The sequence below is a fragment of the Myxine glutinosa genome, chromosome 14 (assembly GCF_964187855.1).
Source record: "Myxine glutinosa chromosome 14, kmMyxGlut1.1, whole genome shotgun sequence".
In the NCBI taxonomy this organism is placed as follows: Eukaryota; Metazoa; Chordata; class Myxini; order Myxiniformes; family Myxinidae; genus Myxine; species Myxine glutinosa.
In genome coordinates this window covers 36,160,136-36,180,373 of record NC_136274.1, presented here as the reverse complement: position 1 = coordinate 36,180,373, position 20,238 = coordinate 36,160,136, and the positions used below count along the sequence as shown (strand labels likewise).

General features: G+C 45.3%; 2 protein-coding genes across 5 annotated transcripts in view; one reads left to right on the top strand and one right to left on the bottom strand.

Moving 5' to 3' along the window:
• LOC137418725 (uncharacterized) overlaps positions 1–9,199 on the top strand; it is a 37,242-nt gene extending 28,043 nt beyond the window's left edge. Inside the window, exons 6-7 of the mRNA XM_068104837.2 lie at positions 1,612–4,150; positions 7,408–9,199. Coding sequence (XP_067960938.2) covers positions 1,612–4,150; positions 7,408–7,864 — 2,996 coding nt within the window. The 3' untranslated portion in view covers positions 7,865–9,199. The remainder of the gene's footprint in view (positions 1–1,611; positions 4,151–7,407) is intronic.
• Positions 9,200–11,984: 2,785 nt separating this feature from the next.
• Positions 11,985–20,238, bottom strand: part of LOC137415830 (cytoplasmic FMR1-interacting protein 2-like) — a 57,180-nt gene continuing 48,926 nt past the window's right edge. For all 4 annotated transcript variants that reach the window (XM_068101352.2, XM_068101349.2, XM_068101351.2 and 1 more), the window contains exons 26-32: positions 20,098–20,188; positions 19,799–19,929; positions 14,733–14,805; positions 14,373–14,467; positions 13,280–13,518; positions 13,051–13,198; positions 11,985–12,808 (exon numbers count right to left, since the gene is read on the bottom strand). In XM_068101352.2, coding sequence (XP_067957453.2) covers positions 12,644–12,808; positions 13,051–13,198; positions 13,280–13,518; positions 14,373–14,467; positions 14,733–14,805; positions 19,799–19,929; positions 20,098–20,188 — 942 coding nt within the window. In that variant the 3' untranslated portion in view covers positions 11,985–12,643. The remainder of the gene's footprint in view (positions 12,809–13,050; positions 13,199–13,279; positions 13,519–14,372; positions 14,468–14,732; positions 14,806–19,798; positions 19,930–20,097; positions 20,189–20,238) is intronic.

Genomic DNA, 20,238 nt, shown 5'->3' with positions numbered 1-20,238 from the left:
GCGACCATAAAGGGCCGCGACATGTGTAGGAGATCATAGTTTCTGTGAAGTCGGTGATGGCATGGGGAGGGGGAAAGCGTTAAATATGCCACTATTTTTGATGTGGGAATGTCTGTTTACTTTTATGAGCTAGGTTGGGGTGGGGATGGAGCAAAAATGGGGTGGGGGAGGAAAAATGGGTTGGGAGGGAGAAATTGAGGCTTTGGGGGGGGGGGGGGGAGAAGGGGGTTTGAAGGCTTGGAGTGCGGAGAGGATTGATGCTTCAGGGTTGGGTGAGGAAAGGTGAGGACTTGGGAGGTGGGTTTTGGGAGAGGGTGGAGCTTGATGACTTGTGGTTTTTGGAGAGGGTGGAGCTTGATGACGGGGTTTTGGAAGAGGGTGGGGCTTGGTGACGGGGTTTTGGGAGATGGTGGAGCTTGATGACTTGTGGTTTTGGGAGAGGGTGGAGCTTGATGACTTGGGGTTTTGGGAGAGGGCGGAGCTTGATGACTTGTGGTTTTGGGAGAGGGTGGAGCTTGATGACTTGGGGTTTTGGGAGAGGGCGGAGCTTGATGACTTGGGGTTTTGGAAGAGGGTGGGGCTTGATGACTTGGGGTTTTGGGAGAGGGCAGAGCTTGATGACTTGTGGTTTTGGGAGAGGGTGGAGCTTGATGACTTGGGGTTTTGGGAGAGGGCGGAGCTTGATGACTTGTGGTTTTGGGAGAGGGTGGAGCTTGATGACTTGGGGTTTTGGGAGAGGGCGGAGCTTGATGACTTGGGGTTTTGGGAGAGAGTGGAACTTGATGACTTGGGGATTTGGGAGAGGGTGGAGCTTGATGACTTGGGGTTTTGGAAGACGGTGGGGCTTGATGACGAGGTTTTGGGAGAGGGTGGAGCTTGATGACTTGGGGTTTTGGAAGAGGGTGGAGCTTGATGACTTGTGGTTCTGGGAGAGGGTGGAGCTTGATGACTTGGGGTTTTGGGAGAGGGCAGAGCTTGATGACTTGTGCTTTTGGGAGAGGGTGGAGCTTGATGACTTGGGGTTTTGTGAGAGGGTGGAGCTTGATGACGGGGTTTTGGGAGAGAGTGGAACTTGATGACTTGGGGTTTTGGGAGAGGGTGGAGCTTTATGACTTGGGGTTTTGGGAGAGGGTGGAGCTTGATGACTTGGGGTTTTGGGAGAGGGTGGAGCTTGATGACTTGGGGTTTTGGGAGAGGGTGGAGCTTGATGACTTGTGGATTGTGATGGGGAAGAGTTGAGGACTGGAAGTCACATTTTAGATTGTAGGATGTTCCACAGGTCCTTACTAGTTACCCCTTATATACTTGCTATAATGCTAAATGTGGTACGCAAAAGTAGAAATTTTAACACACACAAGGACATGCACACCTTATTTTCTGCACAATCGTTCCAAGTACCCCTTTGGAGCAATGGCAACTGTGATGCACTTTTAAGCAGTGTTTGCAACCACGTCATGCTTTTGTTGCTCACAAGAAAAACGTACAATATTTATCTCCTTAAAAGCACAAATAGACAAATACATGTGGTTGACATTGTTGTGGTAAGAAATGGGGTCATTTTCATTTCCCATAAATGATACCTAATTAATCTCTAATTTGTCCATTTTGTAGTGTACACCCAGCCCAGTGACGTCGAGAACCACATGATTTCAAGAAGTGGTGAAGGTTATTGCAATGGTGGAACTACAAACGATATTTTGAAAGAGGGCAATGGTGCAAGAACACCTGGAGCTTCGGTATACAGTGCTGTGTCCAGAGTCGCGGCAAACGCACTCGACCACAGCAACCTGGGCACTACTGATGACGAAGGCCAGGAATTACTTCTACTGCCAGAAGAAGATGCTGTGCCCTCCATGCACAAAACTGTTGCTAACTTGGCAGCAGGAGCAGCTTCTGTGCCCTCTATGCACAAACCTGTTCCTAACTTGGCAGGAGCAGCTTCTGTGCCCTCGATGCACAAAACTGTTGCTAACTTGGCAGCAGGAGCAGCTTCTGTGCCCTCTATGCACAAACCTGTTCCTAACTTGGCAGCAGGAGCAGCTTCTGTGCCCTCCATGCACAAAACTGTTGCTAACTTGGCAGCAGGAGCAGCTTCTGTGCCCTCTATGCACAAACCTGTTCCTAACTTGGCAGGAGCAGCTTCTGTGCCCTCGATGCACAAAACTGTTGCTAACTTGGCAGCAGGAGCAGCTTCTGTGCCCTCGATGCACAAAACTGTTGCTAACTTGGCAGCAGGAGCAGCTTCTGTGCCCTCTATGCACAAACCTGTTCCTAACTTGGCAGGAGCAGCTTCTGTGCCCTCGATGCACAAAACTGTTGCTAACTTGGCAGCAGGAGCAGCTTCTGTGCCCTCTATGCACAAACCTGTTCCTAACTTGGCAGGAGCAGCTTCTGTGCCCTCGATGCACAAAACTGTTGCTAACTTGGCAGCAGGAGCAGCTTCTGTGCCCTCTATGCACAAACCTGTTCCTAACTTGGCAGGAGCAGCTTCTGTGCCCTCGATGCACAAAACTGTTGCTAACTTGGCAGCAGGAGCAGCTTCTGTGCCCTCTATGCACAAACCTGTTCCTAACTTGGCAGGAGCAGCTTCTGTGCCCTCGATGCACAAAACTGTTGCTAACTTGGCAGCAGGAGCAGCTTCTGTGCCCTCTATGCACAAACCTGTTCCTAACTTGGCAGGAGCAGCTTCTGTGCCCTCGATGCACAAAACTGTTGCTAACTTGGCAGCAGGAGCAGCTTCTGTGCCCTCTATGCACAAACCTGTTCCTAACTTGGCAGGAGCAGCTTCTGTGCCCTCGATGCACAAAACTGTTGCTAACTTGGAAGCAGGAGCAGCTTCTGTGCCCTCGATGCACAAAACTGTTGCTAACTTGGCAGCAGGAGCAGCTTCTGTGCCCTCAATGCACAAACCTGTTCCTAACTTGGCAGGAGCAGCTTCTGTGCCCTCCATGCACAAACCTGTTGCTAACTTGGCAGGAGCAGCTTCTGTGCCCTCCATGCACAAACCTGTTGCCGATTTTGGAGAAGTGGATGGCGTGCCCCCTATGCACAAAACTGCTGCTGGGGTGGCTGAAGAGGATGCTGTGCTCTCATCACACAAAACTGCTGCTGGGTTGGACAAAGAGGATGCTGTGCCCTCCATGCACGAAACTGTTGCTGATTTTGGAGAAGTGGATGTCGTGCCCTCCACACACAAATCTGCTGCTGGGTTGGCTGAAGTGGATGCTGTGCTCTCATCACACAAAACTGCTGCTGGGTTGGACAAAGAGGATGCTGTGCCCTCCATGCACGAAACTGTTGCTGATTTTGGAGAAGTGGATGTCGTGCCCTCCACACACAAATCTGCTGCTGGGTTGGCTGAAGTGGATGCTGTGCTCTCATCACACAAAACTGCTGCTGGGTTGGCTGAAGAGGATGCTGTGCTCTCATCACACAAAACTGCTGCTGGGTTGGACAAAGAGGATGCTGTGCCCTCCATGCACGAAACTGTTGCTGATTTTGGAGAAGTGGATGTCGTGCCCTCCACACACAAATCTGCTGCTGGGTTGGCTGAAGTGGATGCTGTGCTCTCATCACACAAAACTGCTGCTGGGTTGGACAAAGAGGGTGCTGTGCCCTCCATGCACGAAACTGTTGCTGATTTTGGAGAAGTGGATGTCGTGCCCTCCACACACAAATCTGCTGCTGGGTTGGCAGAAGCAGCTCCTGTGCCCTCTCTGCACAAAACTGTTGCTGATTTTGGAGAAGTGGATGTCGTGCCCTCCACACACAAATCTGCTGCTGGGTTGGCTGAAGTGGATGCTGTGCTCTCATCACACAAAACTGCTGCTGGGTTGGCTGAAGTGGATGCTGTGCCCTCCACACACAAAACTGCTGCTGGGTTGGCTGAAGTGGATGCTGTGCTCTCATCACACAAAACTGCTGCTGGGTTGGACAAAGAGGGTGCTGTGCCCTCCATGCACAAACCTGTTGCTGATTTTGGAGAAGTTGATGTCGTGCCCTCCACACACAAAACTGCTGCTGGGTTGGTAGAAGTGGATGCTGTTCACTCGACACACAAAACTGCTGCTGGGCTGGCAAAGGATGCTGTGTCCTCTTTGTCCAAAAATGTTGCAGGGTTGAACTTCAGAAGGAGGAAAATTGAGATCACGTGAGTACCATTTAAATGAATGAATAATTGAATTATTCTTTGAATAATCTTTTGGCTTTTGATTGCACTTGAAGATATACATTTTCAGAGTTAGGATGTTGTCCTGCAGAACATTTGCTCCATCTTCCCATGGTTTAAAGTCAAAATGCCCTCCTGCAGATAAATAAAAAAAATCTATCTCTCATACACTCTGACAATCAAAAATTCTGAACTTGTTCCAATAAAACTACGAGTACAATGAATCCGCATGCCCAGCTGAGTGGTGTAGGTTGACTTTGGGGGTTGACCCTTTTGAACTTCGCTCCCTTGGGTCAGGGCAGAAATTTTGGCCATGGTGCCGACATTAACTCGCCAACCCTTCATGAAGGACACATTGCGATTTTTAACGTCCACCAACTAATTCTGGCAGATGGGACGTCTACTTTACGTCCATCTGAGAGATGGCCCACACATTGATGAATCACCATGCCTCTGTGAAACACCGGGATGACAGTTTAGAGCCAGGACGACATTCAAATCCAGGCTAGACAGCTATAAGGTGAGTGTGCGTACCTGTAGGCCATCCTGACAGCCCATTCTGATAATTGGGTCAACAATATTATGATACATACACTCGTACATACAGTCGTAGCCAGAAATATTGGCACCCTTGCACTTTTAATGCCTCCGCCGACAAAGTCGCGAGGCATTATGTTTTCGGGTTGTCCGTCCGTCCGTCCGTCCGTCTGTCCGTACGTACGGGCTAAACCTCGTTTTTCTCAACAACCATATGTCCGATTGAGACGAAACTTTCAGGGTAGAAGTGACACACGCAGAATGTTTTTATGATCATTGTGACGTCATAGGTAGGTCACGTGGTATGGCAGCCATCTTGGATTAAAAGCAAATAATGAAAACATTTTTTATCAGAAACAGCTGAATGGAGAAATTTGAAACTTGGCACATTGCAAAGTACTCCCAATGGGGAACAAAAGCATGATAATGATGACATCATAAGTGAAGTGGTATACCAGCCAAAAATGTTTTAATTGAATTCCTTCCCCTAAAAATCTGAAATTGCATGCACATGATCTATGACCCATTTGTATTGAAATATTAAATTTATGACATCATAGGTCACATGGTTTAGCAGCCATATTGGATTGAAGGGAAATATTAAATAATTATATCCTGAAACCGCTCACCCTATCGATGCAAAACTTTACAAATATCATCTAACAGCACTGTTGCATATCGTTTGAAAACGATGATGTCATAGGTCACGTGGTTTGGCAGCCATCTTGGATAGAAAAACGAACCTTATCCGATCAACACAAAACTTCACAAACGTGATCCCCTACCCACACATATGCATAGTGATGGCATCTACCAGTAGTGGGACTATGCGGAGGCATATTGGTGACACCGTCGCATTGTTCTAGTTTCAAATAACTCACAATTTTCTCTCTTAAAAAAAAGTTGAAATTGACAAAAGTATTTGGTCTCCACAATTCATTATTTCACTGTTAATATTACAGAACCTTTGTTTTTGATTCAGAACTTAATTTATCCTTTTACATCAGAAAATAAAGAGAAATGGCATTGACAAAATTATTGTCACCCGAGACTTAATATTTGGTAGCACATCCTTTGGAAAAAGAAATAACTGCAGTCAAGCGCTTCTTATAGCCATGAATGAGCTTCCTACACCTCTCTACTGGCAGTTTGTCCCACTCTTCTTATGGAAACTGCTCCAGTTCCCGCAGATTTGAATGGTACCTTCTCTCAACTGCTGTTTTCAGATCTCCCCATGGGTGATCAATGGGATTTAGACCTGGACTCATTGCTGGCCACTTCAGAACAGTCCAGCGTTTTGTCTTGAACCATTCCTGGATGGTTTTTGAAGTGTGTTTGGAGTCATTGTCCTGCTGCAAGACCCATGACCTTCGATGGAGACCCAGCTTTCTGACACTAGGTTGAACATTGAGCTCCAAAATGCCTTGGTAATCTTCTGATTTTATGATACCATGCACACATTCAAGGTACCCTGTGCCAGAGGCAGCACAGCAACCGCCAAACATGACTGAACCTCCTCCATGTTCGACTGTAGGGAAGGTGTTCTTTTCTATGAAGGCTTCATTTTGTTTTTTGTAAACGCAGAGATGTGCTTTACCAAAAAGCTCGAATTTTGCCTCATCTGTCCACAGGACATTCTCCCAGAAAGATTATGGCTTGTTCAGGTGTGTTTTGGCAAACTCCAGTCGGGCTTTCTTGTGTCTCTCTCTCAGCAGTGGGGTTCTCCTGGACCTCCAACCAAAGAACCCCCTTTCATCAAGTTGGCGACGGATGGTGCGAGTTGAAACTGTCGTACCTTGTGTCTGAATGTCAGCTTGAATCTGTTTGGCAGTTGATCGAGGTGCTTTCTCCACCATTTGAACAATCCTTCGCTGCAATCTTCAATCAAGTTTTCTCTTGTGGCCACATCCAAGGAGGTTGGCTACAGTGCCATGGGCCATACTTGAACTTCCTGATAACAATGCGTATGTTTGCACACAGGAACATCAAGGTCTCTCGAGATGAACTTGTAGCCTTGGGATTGTCCATGCTTGGCTACAATCTTGTGCCTGACCTCCTCAAACAATTATCTGGTTTTCTTTCTTTTCTTCATGCTCATTGCGGTACACAATGACACAAAACAGCAGAATGACTCCTGTTCTCGATTCAAACTGGTTGAATGAGTGATTTTTATATTGCAGGCACCTGCAACTCACCACAGGTGAGTTCAAGCCCAAAGTAAAGGAGAATCACCTGCTTGAAAACTAATTATTTCTAACAACTTCTAAAAGGTGGCAATAATATTGTCCGGGCCATTTTAGGATTTCTGTGTGGAATAAGCTAAGATTTAGTAATATTTTCAGATATATTTTTTGTTTTGTTCCATTGTAAACCAAAGAAATACAAATGTGGATACCAAAATATTTTTTAATTTCAACAATTTTCTGGAAGAAATGGTGCATTATTTGAAAAAAGTGCAAGGGTGCCAATATTTTTGGCCACGACTGTTTATGTGCGTATGTATATATATATATATATATATATATTATAACGTTCTATGTTGAACGTATGTGCTACACTCTCCTCTCGCTGGACACAGACCGATGGATCAACTGCCCAATTGCCTAAAAACAGTGTGGCCATGGGGTGCATATCAGTAAAATGCTTTAATGGATTTGCTACTTCATACCAGTTGCTATATTTTCCTTTCACTCCTTTTGCAGAAATGAATGGAAAGAGGTGTTCAGAAAGTTGATATATTTGAAAGACTACAAAGCGGAAGACGATTTTCGCGATGTGGTTGTGTCCTCCACTCACGACAACAATGACGTAAAGGCTTGGAGCAAGCGTTTTGTTTGGGCCTACCTGCAGCGATGGAAAAGGTCAGGCCCAGAACCTCAGCCTCTTAAGGTCGAATGGGTAAATGACACCCAAGAAAGTGATCAACCATTTGACTTTTCGGTGACTTTCCAAACGAGTAAGAACTCGACAGATATCCACACACTCTACATCAATGTGAAAAGCACCTCCGATTCTGAAACGATCCTCTGCCATATGTCTCCCAGAGAAATGGATTTTGCCCAAAGCAATGGTGAAAACTATCAAATATACTGTGTGTACAACGCAGGTGATGTTGACAGGACGTGTATTTACAGCCTCGCCGTGAGTTTGTGCTTGTGACGGAGTTGTGCTTCACCCACAATTATGGGGTTACCTTTTTGTACCATCATGTTATTATCATGCCCCGAATGCTCGGATTTGAAAACCTTTCTGGGTTTGTTTTGAACGAGAATTGTGAATTGGTTTTACCCAGAACCATTCTTTCATTCCTCACTTCTCATTCATGGAACAATCTTCCAAAGGCTGTTCGATCTCACTCTTCCCTCATTGCCTTCAACAGCAAGGGGTGCATCAACATCTCTTGTCATCCCCAATTCTGACCCATGGTCTTTATTAACCCCATTAACCTTTCCTAACACAGTCATTTTACTTGCTAGTTAAATTTTGGAGATCAATCAAAAACAGTGCACAACCATACCCGAGGCTACCAGCAAGCTGCAACAGGTGGAAGGCCACACTGACCCAAGGTGGGGTTGGGTGTGTGTGTGTATATATATATATGTATATAAATATAATATATAAATCATGTGAGTTGGTTTTTTGGGGGTTGCTTGTACAAGGTCAGAATACGCACACGGGTTGCATTTAGAATGCTAAATCTTATGGGGTTAGCAAAGGTCAGTTTGTTGGTTTTGTTCTGTGCCCTCCCCCATTTTGAGACGAAACTCGAGGACGAGTCTGGGAGAGAGGAGAAGGTGGCAGTGTAATGAAAATGCCTTATAGCTAAGGGGTTAATTGATTAATTATTTCCTAATCTGTGTTTGGAGCAGTTACCTTGCAATTGCCCCAATTAGCACTTGCCCTTTCATTTCCTCAAATTCTCCCCCCCCCCCCCCCCTGCCCCCATTTACTTAATTATGCCAGCGTGGCGAGGGAGGCCTTATGATGTAACGAAGTTTGAGAGCTGGACCGCGATTGGTCTCGAGAGATCGATCATGTGCCATGGCTGACAGGGTAGCCAGCTCCAAGGAGTAATGAGGGCGACATCACACACCACAGCCTTTATGAGCACAAAACACGATTGCCTTTCTTCTGGTTCCTCTTCTTCCCTGGTGGCTCCGAGTTTCTTTGATCAGCTGACCTCCAGGCCTCTCCTGCTGGACTGCACACAAGGGCGGAGCGGACAAAGTCTGCTGGCTGCACTGGAGCTGGTTCACAGCACACCTTGGGCTGAGGAAAGGCCTGACACCAATCAACCTCCCATCTTATTACTTAAATGTCTCTCCTTCTGTGTCTCATTGTTCTCTCATGTACGTGCGTCCACAAAAGCAGATCAGGTGAATGTGGGCACATTCTTGTATAAGGATAAGCGCGTCACCCATCGGGTTCTTTATCCTGTAGTCTTTTTGCTCGGTGCTCCCACCCCGTTTTCATTAAAATTTAATCTCCATTCTGCTTTGGTCTTCGTGGTCACCTGGTTAAAGTCATGCCTCCAGAATAACACATTCCTTTGGAAAACAATAAGCGCGTCAAATTATTGGCACACAAGTCAATATTAGTAACAGTCAAACCCTGTGTGTGAACATTCTCAGTTTAACCACCACAAGCAGGTTTTTTTTCCTTCTTTCCAGTGCGAGTTGAAAAATGATTGAAATTTTACAAAAATTAATACTTGTACAACACACATGAACCATTTAAAAACTTTTACTTGTAACAAACTTGGTTACAGTACAATCGATTTAAAAATACAATGCTTGGTTTATAAAATACAGGGTCTGGGTCAGTTTTGTTACAACAGCATTTGATTTGTCATCGTGCATTGGAAGTCTGTCTAAAAATGACCGTCAAACCTAAAGCCTCGTACATCCTCATCGAGAATCTGGTCAAACATGCAAAGGCCTGGTTTTATGCATTTTTAGGAAAACATGAATGCAAATGAGAACGAGGCGAATGGAAGAGGCTCGGGGCACAGGAATCTTATAAGGAAAACCTGTCAAGTTAAATGAGGATTAATTGCACGAGATCTGAATCTCAGGATAAATGTAACTCTGTCACGGAAGTGTAAAAAAAAAAGCCACAGCAGGTTGATACTTTAACGTTATCCAATCCAAAGACTGCACAGACACACACACACACACACACACACACACACACACACACACACACACACACACACACACAAAAAAAATACAGCACATGGTACAAATGAGGAACTTCAATTGTTTACAGCAAAAATATATATATATTTTTTTTTTGCTAAAAAGCACATATTTAAGGCTCTTAGAACAAGTTTCTAGAATTAAAGAACGATTTCAAACCAAGTCTGTTTGAATGACTAGATCTAAAGCCACGTTAGATTACTCCCACTCCAATTCCGAATTCCTTTTTGTCGTAAGATTGCTGTTTATGAAGCGCACACGCACATACAAAGTAATTATGGAAACAGAGCGAACAACATATGGTTGCAATTAACTCTTGACCTTAGTGTGGTGTGGTGAATGAGCGTGGCTCCTGATAAAGAAACATCCCGTGACAAGTGTATAGAAATCACAAAGTATTAGTTGGTGAAGACTACTCCATGGGGCAGGTTGCAGCCCCACTTCCTGTTTCAGGTGCTGTATGTATGAATCCGAGGATACGTGAAACTGGTACTGTTGATAAAACACGCGGTCGAGTAAGAAACCCCAAAGTCTCTGAAAGTGATGTTAAGTCCCTCACGGTGTTCTCCACATGACAGACGATGATCCGGTAGAGATGTTCTGAATGATCTCACTAAAAGTACACGTGTTAACGTTTCTTCAAGAACAGTGAGATATATATATATATATATGCACAAAATGGTCTCGATGGCTGTGAAGCTGCCCGAAGGCCTTTGGTGAGGAGTGACAACCCCCTTCCCAAAAAGGTTTACATGGACAGCAGAAATGAAAGTGGGATGACCAAACAAAGAAGAGGGTGGTCTTTCCAGACGAGTCCAAATTTGAAATGTTTGGCAATAATCAACGGTTCAGCATTATTTGAACACAGATTGGGCAGTGGTACAGGTCAGTGTTGGGCAGCTACCGTGCCGCACGGGGGTGAATCCATTCAAGTGTGGGTCTGCATATCAATCAAGGATGTCGGAGATTTGAATAAAATCTAAACCACTGACTGCAGGCAGGATTGGCATCTATGCCCCCCAAGGAACATGCATCGGGCAGGGATTCATGTTTCAACGTGACAATTTCCCCAACCCTGTGGTCAATGTGGTGACAAACTATGTCGAATTTGAAGACACTGATAGAACACTCGCCAAGATGGACAAAGTCCTGATTTGAATCATCATCGAGGCTACGTCGTGCTATATGGGTAACAAGAAAGTCAAATGACAATCAAACACTTTGGATGTATTGTGGAAAGTGCTCCGGGATATTTGGAACATTCCACAGCCACACCTTGATAAACTGTATGGGAGCATGAAAACCAGGGATTATGCTCTTTGTGAAATAAAACAAACGTGTTCCAAGGCAAACACCTCGCATGTCACGTGCTAGTATACTGTACAACGGATTCATTTGAATTTTCTATAATCATGTAATTGTATACGCCTCACAGTTGCATTTACTCATTTGTGCACATCCTGTGTGTGTTTCCATAATTATTTCCAACACTGTATAAACAGACAGGCAGAGACAGACACACAGACTGAAGGTAGGATCCCCAGCTGCAGAGATCATCAAATAAACCAAAAGATGTGCAAATCAACTCATCCGCTGGAAAGCGAATACCGTATCTCCTCCAATAAACCCCCATGAACATTTACTTTTGAACCCCTTCCTTGGGTGGGGGAGGGAATCTTGTTGGAGGTAATACGGTATGTTAAAGCAAATGCTTGAAAAGGAAAACATCACAGAGCGAGTAAGTACAGGAAGGGGAGCTGAGTTGTGATAAATCAAAATAGAATTCTTAGCACTTGCCCCAAAACATCCTGCTCCCTTCATCCAAGAACAAACTGAGGAATGCTGGCTCAAAATTAGGCCCGGAACTCGGTAGCAAAAACTCGGTTCAGATCCAGTGCGGTAATTTCAGCAAAAAAAATTGCCGCCTCCTGCATAAGTTTGTCCTCCATCAATTTTAGTCAAAATGATCCACATACAGGCTGAGTGTGTGTGTGTGTGTGTGTGTGTGTGTGTGTGTGTGTGTGTGTGTGTGTGTGTGTGTTTCCTCCTGATTGCAAAAGAGAGACAAAGTTAGCGACAGAGCAGGTATAAACCATTTAAGGCACAAATCCCAACCCAATTTGCATATATCGCAAGTAAATGACTAATCAATCGATTTTCATCTCGCTGCAATGCATAGTTTAGTAAAATATTATTATTATTACTGCAGGATGGATTTTAGCATCTATGCATCAGTTTAATGGTCAAAATATTCAAAGATTGCATTTAAGCACTTCAACCATTTACCATGAAAACGAGAAACCTCAACATTATGTTGTTATCAATTTCACTGCTCGCACAATAATGCCGTGGGAGACTCTTCCTTGTTGGAATAAACCGGTAAAATGACAAAAATGTTATGTCGTGACCAAATTGATACTGAAATTGTATGATTAAAGCTTTGTTAGCACCTGAATACTCTTATTAATGTGACATACTAATATACTATACACATAATCGGGTAATTTGGCCTAATCACATTCCTCAAATGATTGACTGGGAGAAGAATGAGCGAATGAAAGGTGAATTTCACTCAAAGGAATTCAAGATCAATTTCATTCCGAATGAATGAAATTAACAATTGAAGTGTCATTTAAGCAGTCGTGCCATTTGAATGACGGCTCCTTCGATCAGCATGGTTCCGGAAGGAAGCTGGTGGCGCTACAAGTGCACGAGCGGAAAGAGAAGGCTGTGGTTGGGCCTAACTGGTAGTAAGGGAGTGGTGGATCGGGGGCTGGAAGCACCGCACTTGCTCAATGTCGGCAGTTTCCATGTCGGAACCCCTCAGGTGCTTGTTGAGGGTGGCAAAAATCTCTTTGTTCAGCATCTGGTATTTGCTGATACGTTCCACCATGCGCTTCAGGGGCTGACAGGGTGCAAGAACAAAGGGCTATCACACCTCCTTTACACTGGACACCAACACCTCTAACCCATACACAACCAACACACACATGTATGTATGTATGTATGAGTATGTATGTATGTATGTATATCAAGGTGGTCATGCAATCATGCAGTGGGATACCATTTTGTTGTTGTTGAACAAATTGTCTTTCTTATAAATAATTAAACTAATGGACATAAAATGACAATACGCCGCCACCTTACCACATTCTTGATTACTTCATCTTTGCCATCTTGTTGTTGGACCTTGAGTAGGTGGTAGCAAAAGTCCAACAGGTCGAAACGTCTCTGCTGGCCCAGCAATGCCATTATAGCACAACCAGCCCAGTGCAGGCCATCCCCAAAGCATTGCCTGTGGCAGATAAACCGGTGTCACAGATGGTTCTTTAAAGAGCGCAACAAGCAAAGGTCACAGCAGAAGCAATTCACTCACTCAGTCGTGAATTCGTTGCTGCCGACAGGGATACAGTACACAAACTGCATGGCGCTCCACAAGCGCTGGAACTCGCAACATTCTTCTAGGTGCATGACCCCATTCGCGGCAGGTGGGCCGTGCCAGATAGGATCGTCGAGGTAACTGCGCACTTGCGCCAGGATCACTTCGAACATGGAAAGGCCGCAGCATAAGCGCTCCTTGGTCAGCAAGTCCCCCTCACGTGCAATCGCAATTTGCTGGAATAGACAAACAATGCAAAAGTATGTTGAAAGGAGTAATAATTCAAAACTTTAAGAAATTAGAAGATAAAATTTGATGCAAATGACTCGATGGATGTGCTTTCGCCCACGTTAGACATCGACCCAATGCTATGTCTCATCTCAATTAAAGGTCACATGAAGGAGGGGTGGGGGACAAGAAGGGGGTGAGGTTCATCTTTGCATCATCGTACATGCTTGTACCAAGTTAGGTCAAAATTTCTTCTGCGGTTCACAAGTTATCGCGGTAACAGAAATCTGATGTGCATGCACAGGTGGACTGACGACCCAAAAACAATCCATCCGGCAACTTCGGCTGTGGAGACAAAAAAAAAAAAGACTATTTCCCTCAACCTCTGCCAAAATAACTAAGTCAGAATACGACTTTTATTCCCCGATGTTCTCACGTAAAATAATGATGTCATAAAAGCACGATTTTGCTCTTCATGACGTGCGGTTTCCCATCTCATCATTCATTTACAAGTTGTAAATCAAAGGGTGGAGAAAGATGAAAAAGCTCCTACTTAAAATTCCTACCATTTGGAACAATCAACACCAGCCACTTAAAACTGTCACAAACTTTCAAACGTGACTTTCACAAAATTCAATGAAAACCCCACAACTACACCCAACAATATGCTATTGTCCACAGGTCACATGGTCACATGGTCATTACATCTACCGAGATGGTTAAATTAACACAAGACATGTCTGTAGACATTATGAGAGAAAATTCACAAGAGATGCGATTCCCCCACCAGTACATCTCATCAGAAATTAAATCTCCCATCATTAAATCAAAACAAACACCCACTAGTCCCACCAAGCCACACCTGGGGTGTTCCCAATTTCTCGACGAGAGGAATGAGGTGCAGTAGAGTGTACTTCTGCTCCAACCGTTTCATCTTAGCCTCCAGCTTCTCCCCCTCTGCCCATACATGGCAAAGCAACCATTCAACTTTTAATGCAATTTAAATCATCGATTACCTTCTGAATTAGAAACAAAAGAGAGACACCTCCCTTGCAAAAGGCCTCACTAATAGAGAGGGTAAAAAGTTCTCAAAATGTGCACAAACTTCTCCAATGCGCAAATTCTACACAAGCATTGGGAGAGTGGGGAGATGTGGGTCAAACTAAGACTGTTCAGCTGAGAAATAAACCAACAAAGAAAGCAAATGCCTGTGTATGCAAACCTTTGATGTGGATACGAGGCAGGATGTTCTGGAACGGAGCAGCATGGAGAAGGTCACACACTTCCTCCTGAGACTACAGGGTAAATGGGGGTAGAGTTTATTTCCTGTAACTGTTTTGGTACAAAAGTCATAAAATATTTTCCCCAATTGCAATTATCAATTGTATGTGTACACATATCTGTGTATGTGTATATGAATGAATGAATTAATTCATTTCATTCATTGTTGCGGTTTTGTGAATAAAGGCAACCCCCCCCCCATAGTTAGTTACACCACAATATGTAGCCCCGTATAGTTAGTTATTTCTTATTAAATGTAAAGCATAGTCCCCTTTCCGGTGTTAGGGTGCATTGATATGCGTTGAGGCAGGCAGGGTAATAGGAGGCCTCATCGAAGCCTAAAGTGCCTCGTCATGGGACTAGGCCAGGCCTTGCAGGCCCGAAGGAGGAGCTAAAGGGAATGGCCAAGGAGGAGCAGCGAGCAGCCAATGGGAGCTAAAGGGAGTGGCCGAGGGTGTGGCCAATGAGCTGTCACCAATGGGAGCGAAAAGGGAGTGGCCGAGGGTGACCAATGAGGGGCTGTCACGACACGTGACCCCAGGCGGCCAATGGAGGCCCGTGGAACATTCGAGTGGGGTTTCGGGGATTTATAAAACCTGGCGCAGACTCCCCGCTCTCTCTCGGCAGACTCTGACTCTCTCTGGCAGTCTCTGACTCTCTTGCTGGGCTCCTGAGATACTCTTGCAGGCTCTCTCTCTTGCTGGCTATACGCTCTCTCACGCTGGTCTCCTGCTATACTCTCCCTCGCTGGCTTGGCTCCTATATATGGCACGCTCCTCTGGTTCCTGCTACGTGCACGTTATCGACCGACGTCCCTGCCGTATATCCACTCATTATATGTAATCGCCTAGATGCAGCCGGGAGCAACCAATCCAAATATATCTTCAGTTCTCCAGCTTTCAATGAGCACACGTAATGACGTCACTGCCATGTACATGGATAATGTGGATACCAGATACCATGTGGATACCAGAGATAATGTGGCAGATGGTACTTATCGCTCCCATTAAGGTACAGCATAGCTGGATGGGATACCTTAATGGCGGTTCACCACTACAACAACAACAGGCATTTTAAGGCCATTTTCCCTGCAAGAGCGGGGGTTAGCCTTGCGGTCCCCATGACAATCTTCTCCATTTTGCCCTATTTTCTGCATCTCCCATTGTTAACCCCCTTGCCCGCATTTCTTCTTCGACCATCTTTAGCCAAGTCTTTCTCGGTCTTCCCCGTCCTCTACTTCCTTCTACATTCATTTCCATCACTCTTCTCAACCAGTCACTTTCATCCTTCCTCAACACATGACCAAACCATCTCAACCTGTTTCTCTTCACAGCATCCATCACAGGCTCTATTCCCATCATCTTTTGCAATTCATCATTTGTCTCCTCTCTCTCAACGATACTCCACACATCCACCGAACCATTCGCATTTCCACCCTTTCCAACCTTCGTTGCTGCTCTACGTTCATTACCCATGTCTCGCTCCCATAAATCATAACACTTCTCACACATGCAGCATACACCTTTCCCTACAGCTTCAACGACACTCCCCTCCTCATCAGCACGCCACTCAGTTCCCGAAACTTCTTCCATGCACATCTCACTCGAGCAACCGTTGCCGAGTCTGATCCACCTTCTCCATTCAGCATGTCTCCGAGGTAGCAAAATGTTTTCACACCTTCCAGCTTCACGCCGTCTCCAAGATCCAACTCAACATTTCCTCCATGTGCAGCTCCCTCTGTGCACACCTTACATTTGAATGTAGCTGCCACACTGGTTAATGACCCTCTCAGACCACTACATTTTTGATGAACCCACTCAGCGCACATTGTACATTGAATGGAGTTCACTCCGACACTTCCTCATTGCCCATGTCAATACTTTGCGTGGAACCCCATCGAATGCTTTCGGAGTTCACTCCGACACCCTTCCTGCACACAGCACAGGGCCACTTCCCAGTTCTTTCCACCTCAACACATGCTTTACCACTTGCCATCACCTTCGTTTTTCCGATATTCACCTTCAGACCTTTTGTCTCCATACATTCCTTCCACTTGTTCATCTTTTCCTTCAGTCCATCCATACTTTCCGCAATCAACACCAGATCATCTGCATACATCAACTCCCACGGTAAACCCTCCTTTACGTTCTGAGCCAGCACCTCCATCACAGCTACAAATAGTAGTGGACTTAGTACCGACCCCTGATGCACTCCCACCTTCACCTCAAACTCACCACTGTTCCCGTCCTTCGTCCTTACAGCTGTGCGCGCTCTTTTGTACATTGCCATCACTACTCTGATCAACCATTCCTCCACTCCTAACTTCCTCATTGCCCATGTCAATACTTTGCGTGGAACCCTATCGAATGCTTTCTCCAGATCAACAAACCCAAGAAACAACTTCTTCCTCTTCTCTATATACTTCTTCTGCAACTGCCTCACAATAAAAAGCACATCTGTCGTTCCTCTTCCTGGCATAAATCCAAAATGCATTTCGTCAATCTTCAATTTCTTCCTTATCCTCCTCTCCAACACCCTTTCCAATACCTTCATTCCATGCTCCAATAACTTTATCGCTCGATACGAGCCACAGTCCAGAGGGTCACCTTTCCCCTTGTATAGAGGGACGAGAGGGTACTCAGTTCCCAATCCACTGGAATGCGGCCTTCTTTCACCACCAGATTGCAGATCTCTGTCATTCTCTTCACACCCCAATTTCCCGCTGCCTTCAACATATCTCCCACAACTCCCGTCTGCCCTCCCGCTTTTCTACTCTTCATTTCTTTTATCGCTTCCTCAACTTCCTTCTCGGTTATCTTCTCTGCCGGTCCTAAAACTGGGTTACTCTCTATGTTGCCATCCCATTCATTCTCTGCATTCAACAGTATTTCCATATATCTCTTCCATCTTCCTTTAATTCCATCTGGGTCCACAACTATTTGTCCCACTTCATCCTTCAAGCAACTCACCCCCATCACCTCTCTTTCGCTATCTGCTTTGCAATCCTGAATACCGCTCTCTGACCCTCTTCCGAATCCATGCGTTCTCCGAACATTTTCCTACATGCCTCCTGTGCCTTTGCTTCCTCTTTCTTTGCAGCCTTCTTGGCTGCCTTATAACTTTCATGCTCTGCCTTTTCTGCCCCCATACCCTTCGCCTTCTGCCAATCCTTGAACTTCTTCCTCTTCTCGTCAATCTTCTTTCCAACTTCATCATCCCACCACCATGTTTCCGAGTGCCTCGGTGGTCCTTTTGTCCATCCAGATACCTCACCAACGGCTCCCAACAAACTATCTTTCATTGACATCCAACCACTTTCAAGCTCAACCACATCATCCTCCACCATACTCAGCCTCTCGTTTAATGCCTCCCTCACTGTCACCTCTTTCAACCTCCACACCTTCATTCTCGGTTGGTACTTCACCCGCCGAGCTCTCCTCGCACCTTTCACCCTTATGTCGCAGACAACCAAGTGGTGCTGTGAAACAGCCTCCTCCCCCGGGATCACCTTTGTGTCCCGGAGGTGTATCTCGCCTACGCACCAGCAGGTAGTCAACGGTTGTCGTCGACCCACCTGACGTGTATGTAACAAGCTTGTTATCCTCTTTCTGGAACTGAGTATTACAAATTAACAAATCAGCTCCATCAGCAAAACTCCAAAATCCTTTCACCTTCTCCATTTCTCACACCATACCCGTAACCCCCATGAACTCCCTCAAAACCGTCCATACTCCTTCCCACATGTCCATTTAGGTCTCCTCCTACCACAACAACATCCTCATCTTTCACGTTTTTCATCAGCTTCTCTATAGCACACCAGAACTTGTCCTTCTCTTCATCGCTCCAACCAACCTGCGGAGCATATCCTGAGATGATGTTCACCAAGAGCTTTCCAATCATCATTTTCACCATCATCAACCTTTCACTCACTCTAGTCACACTCACCACACTGTCTACAAACTCCTCAGAAAACAGGACCCCAACACCATTCACGCCCTCCGGGCACCCTTGCCACACAAGCTTGTATTTCTGTCCCTGCCTACCCTTCACCATTCTCACACCACTTCCCTTCCATCTCGTCTCCTGCACACAACATATGTCCACTCTTCTTCTGACCAATACTTCTTCTTTTTTTTTCTTCTTTTTTTTTTTGTATACTGAATCGAGGCTCGTGAAAGAGCTGAAAGAGCTACTTCCACCACTTCTCCTGATATCCCTGTCATTGTCCCTACATTCCATGTCCCAAATCTCAGAAACCGATCTCCACGTCGGGCATCAGACGTTTCGTCGTCATAAATGGAACGATTTCCACCCTTGCTTCGATCGGGTTCCCCACCTTGAGTTTTGACGAGAGGGAGTGGGGTCCCCCACGGGGTACTTCGGGCTGTACCCTGCCCATATGTAGTCGTAATTGTCATGGTTCTCTTTTTGAGGCAATGTTTTTATGGCCGGATGCCCTTCCTGACGCCAACCCTTTTAGTCGCCTCTTACGACATGCATGAATACGGTGTACCTATTCTAAACCGGGGTACACACCAGGGTACACCCTGGTTCACCACTGATGGTATGAAATCGCATAGTAACTGGTATATAACCGAAAGGTTTTCAGAGTCATAAGTGTATGCAGGACTCGCTGCGTTGCCCTGATGAGCCCCAAAAAAGGGCGAAACCAGGTCGGTAACTGAGTTTTACATGCACTTATGACAGTATCTGAACTAAGATCAAAATTCTGCTGTGTCAGAGGGTTCTCTTGAGAGCTTGACAGGCAGAGCGTATGTACATGGCAGTGACGTCATTACGTGCGCTCATTGAAAGCTGGAGAACTGAAGATATATTTGTGTAACTCACATATATTTGTGTATATAAATACACATTTATATATGTATTTATATATATAAAACATCCCTGGGTCAATTTAATTTACTTTGACCAATCAATTGGCTCAGTCTGTTTTACCACCATAAATAACCTAAATAACCAGGAAATGATAATCAAAACTTGACCTACCAGGCTCTGCTCGATGAGCATACAGAAGAGGATTGCGTTTCCGACCTCCCGTAAACTCTGAAACACATCGGTCTTCAGTTCGGCGTACTCCACAATGTCCTTGAGCTGATGGTGGAAGAACTCTAGGATCCCTGAACGGGATTCAACGTCGCACAATACCAAGAAGACACAGTTGTCAATACAAGAAGATGAACCATCACATCTGTTTTCAGCGATTATCTAAATCTGAGCAGAACACCGATTAAATGCATCCGCGAAAAATTGCTCACTTCATGTAAAATACACCGATGATACATTACCTGGTGAGCCATACTCGTATCGAGGAAGACGGCAGATTTTTGGCATCACCTCCATAAGTGTCGTAACGTACTGAAAAATGGTCCCTTGGAGCTATGGCCAATGGAGAGAGTGAAGAAAATAAAGGACAAATATAACTTTCA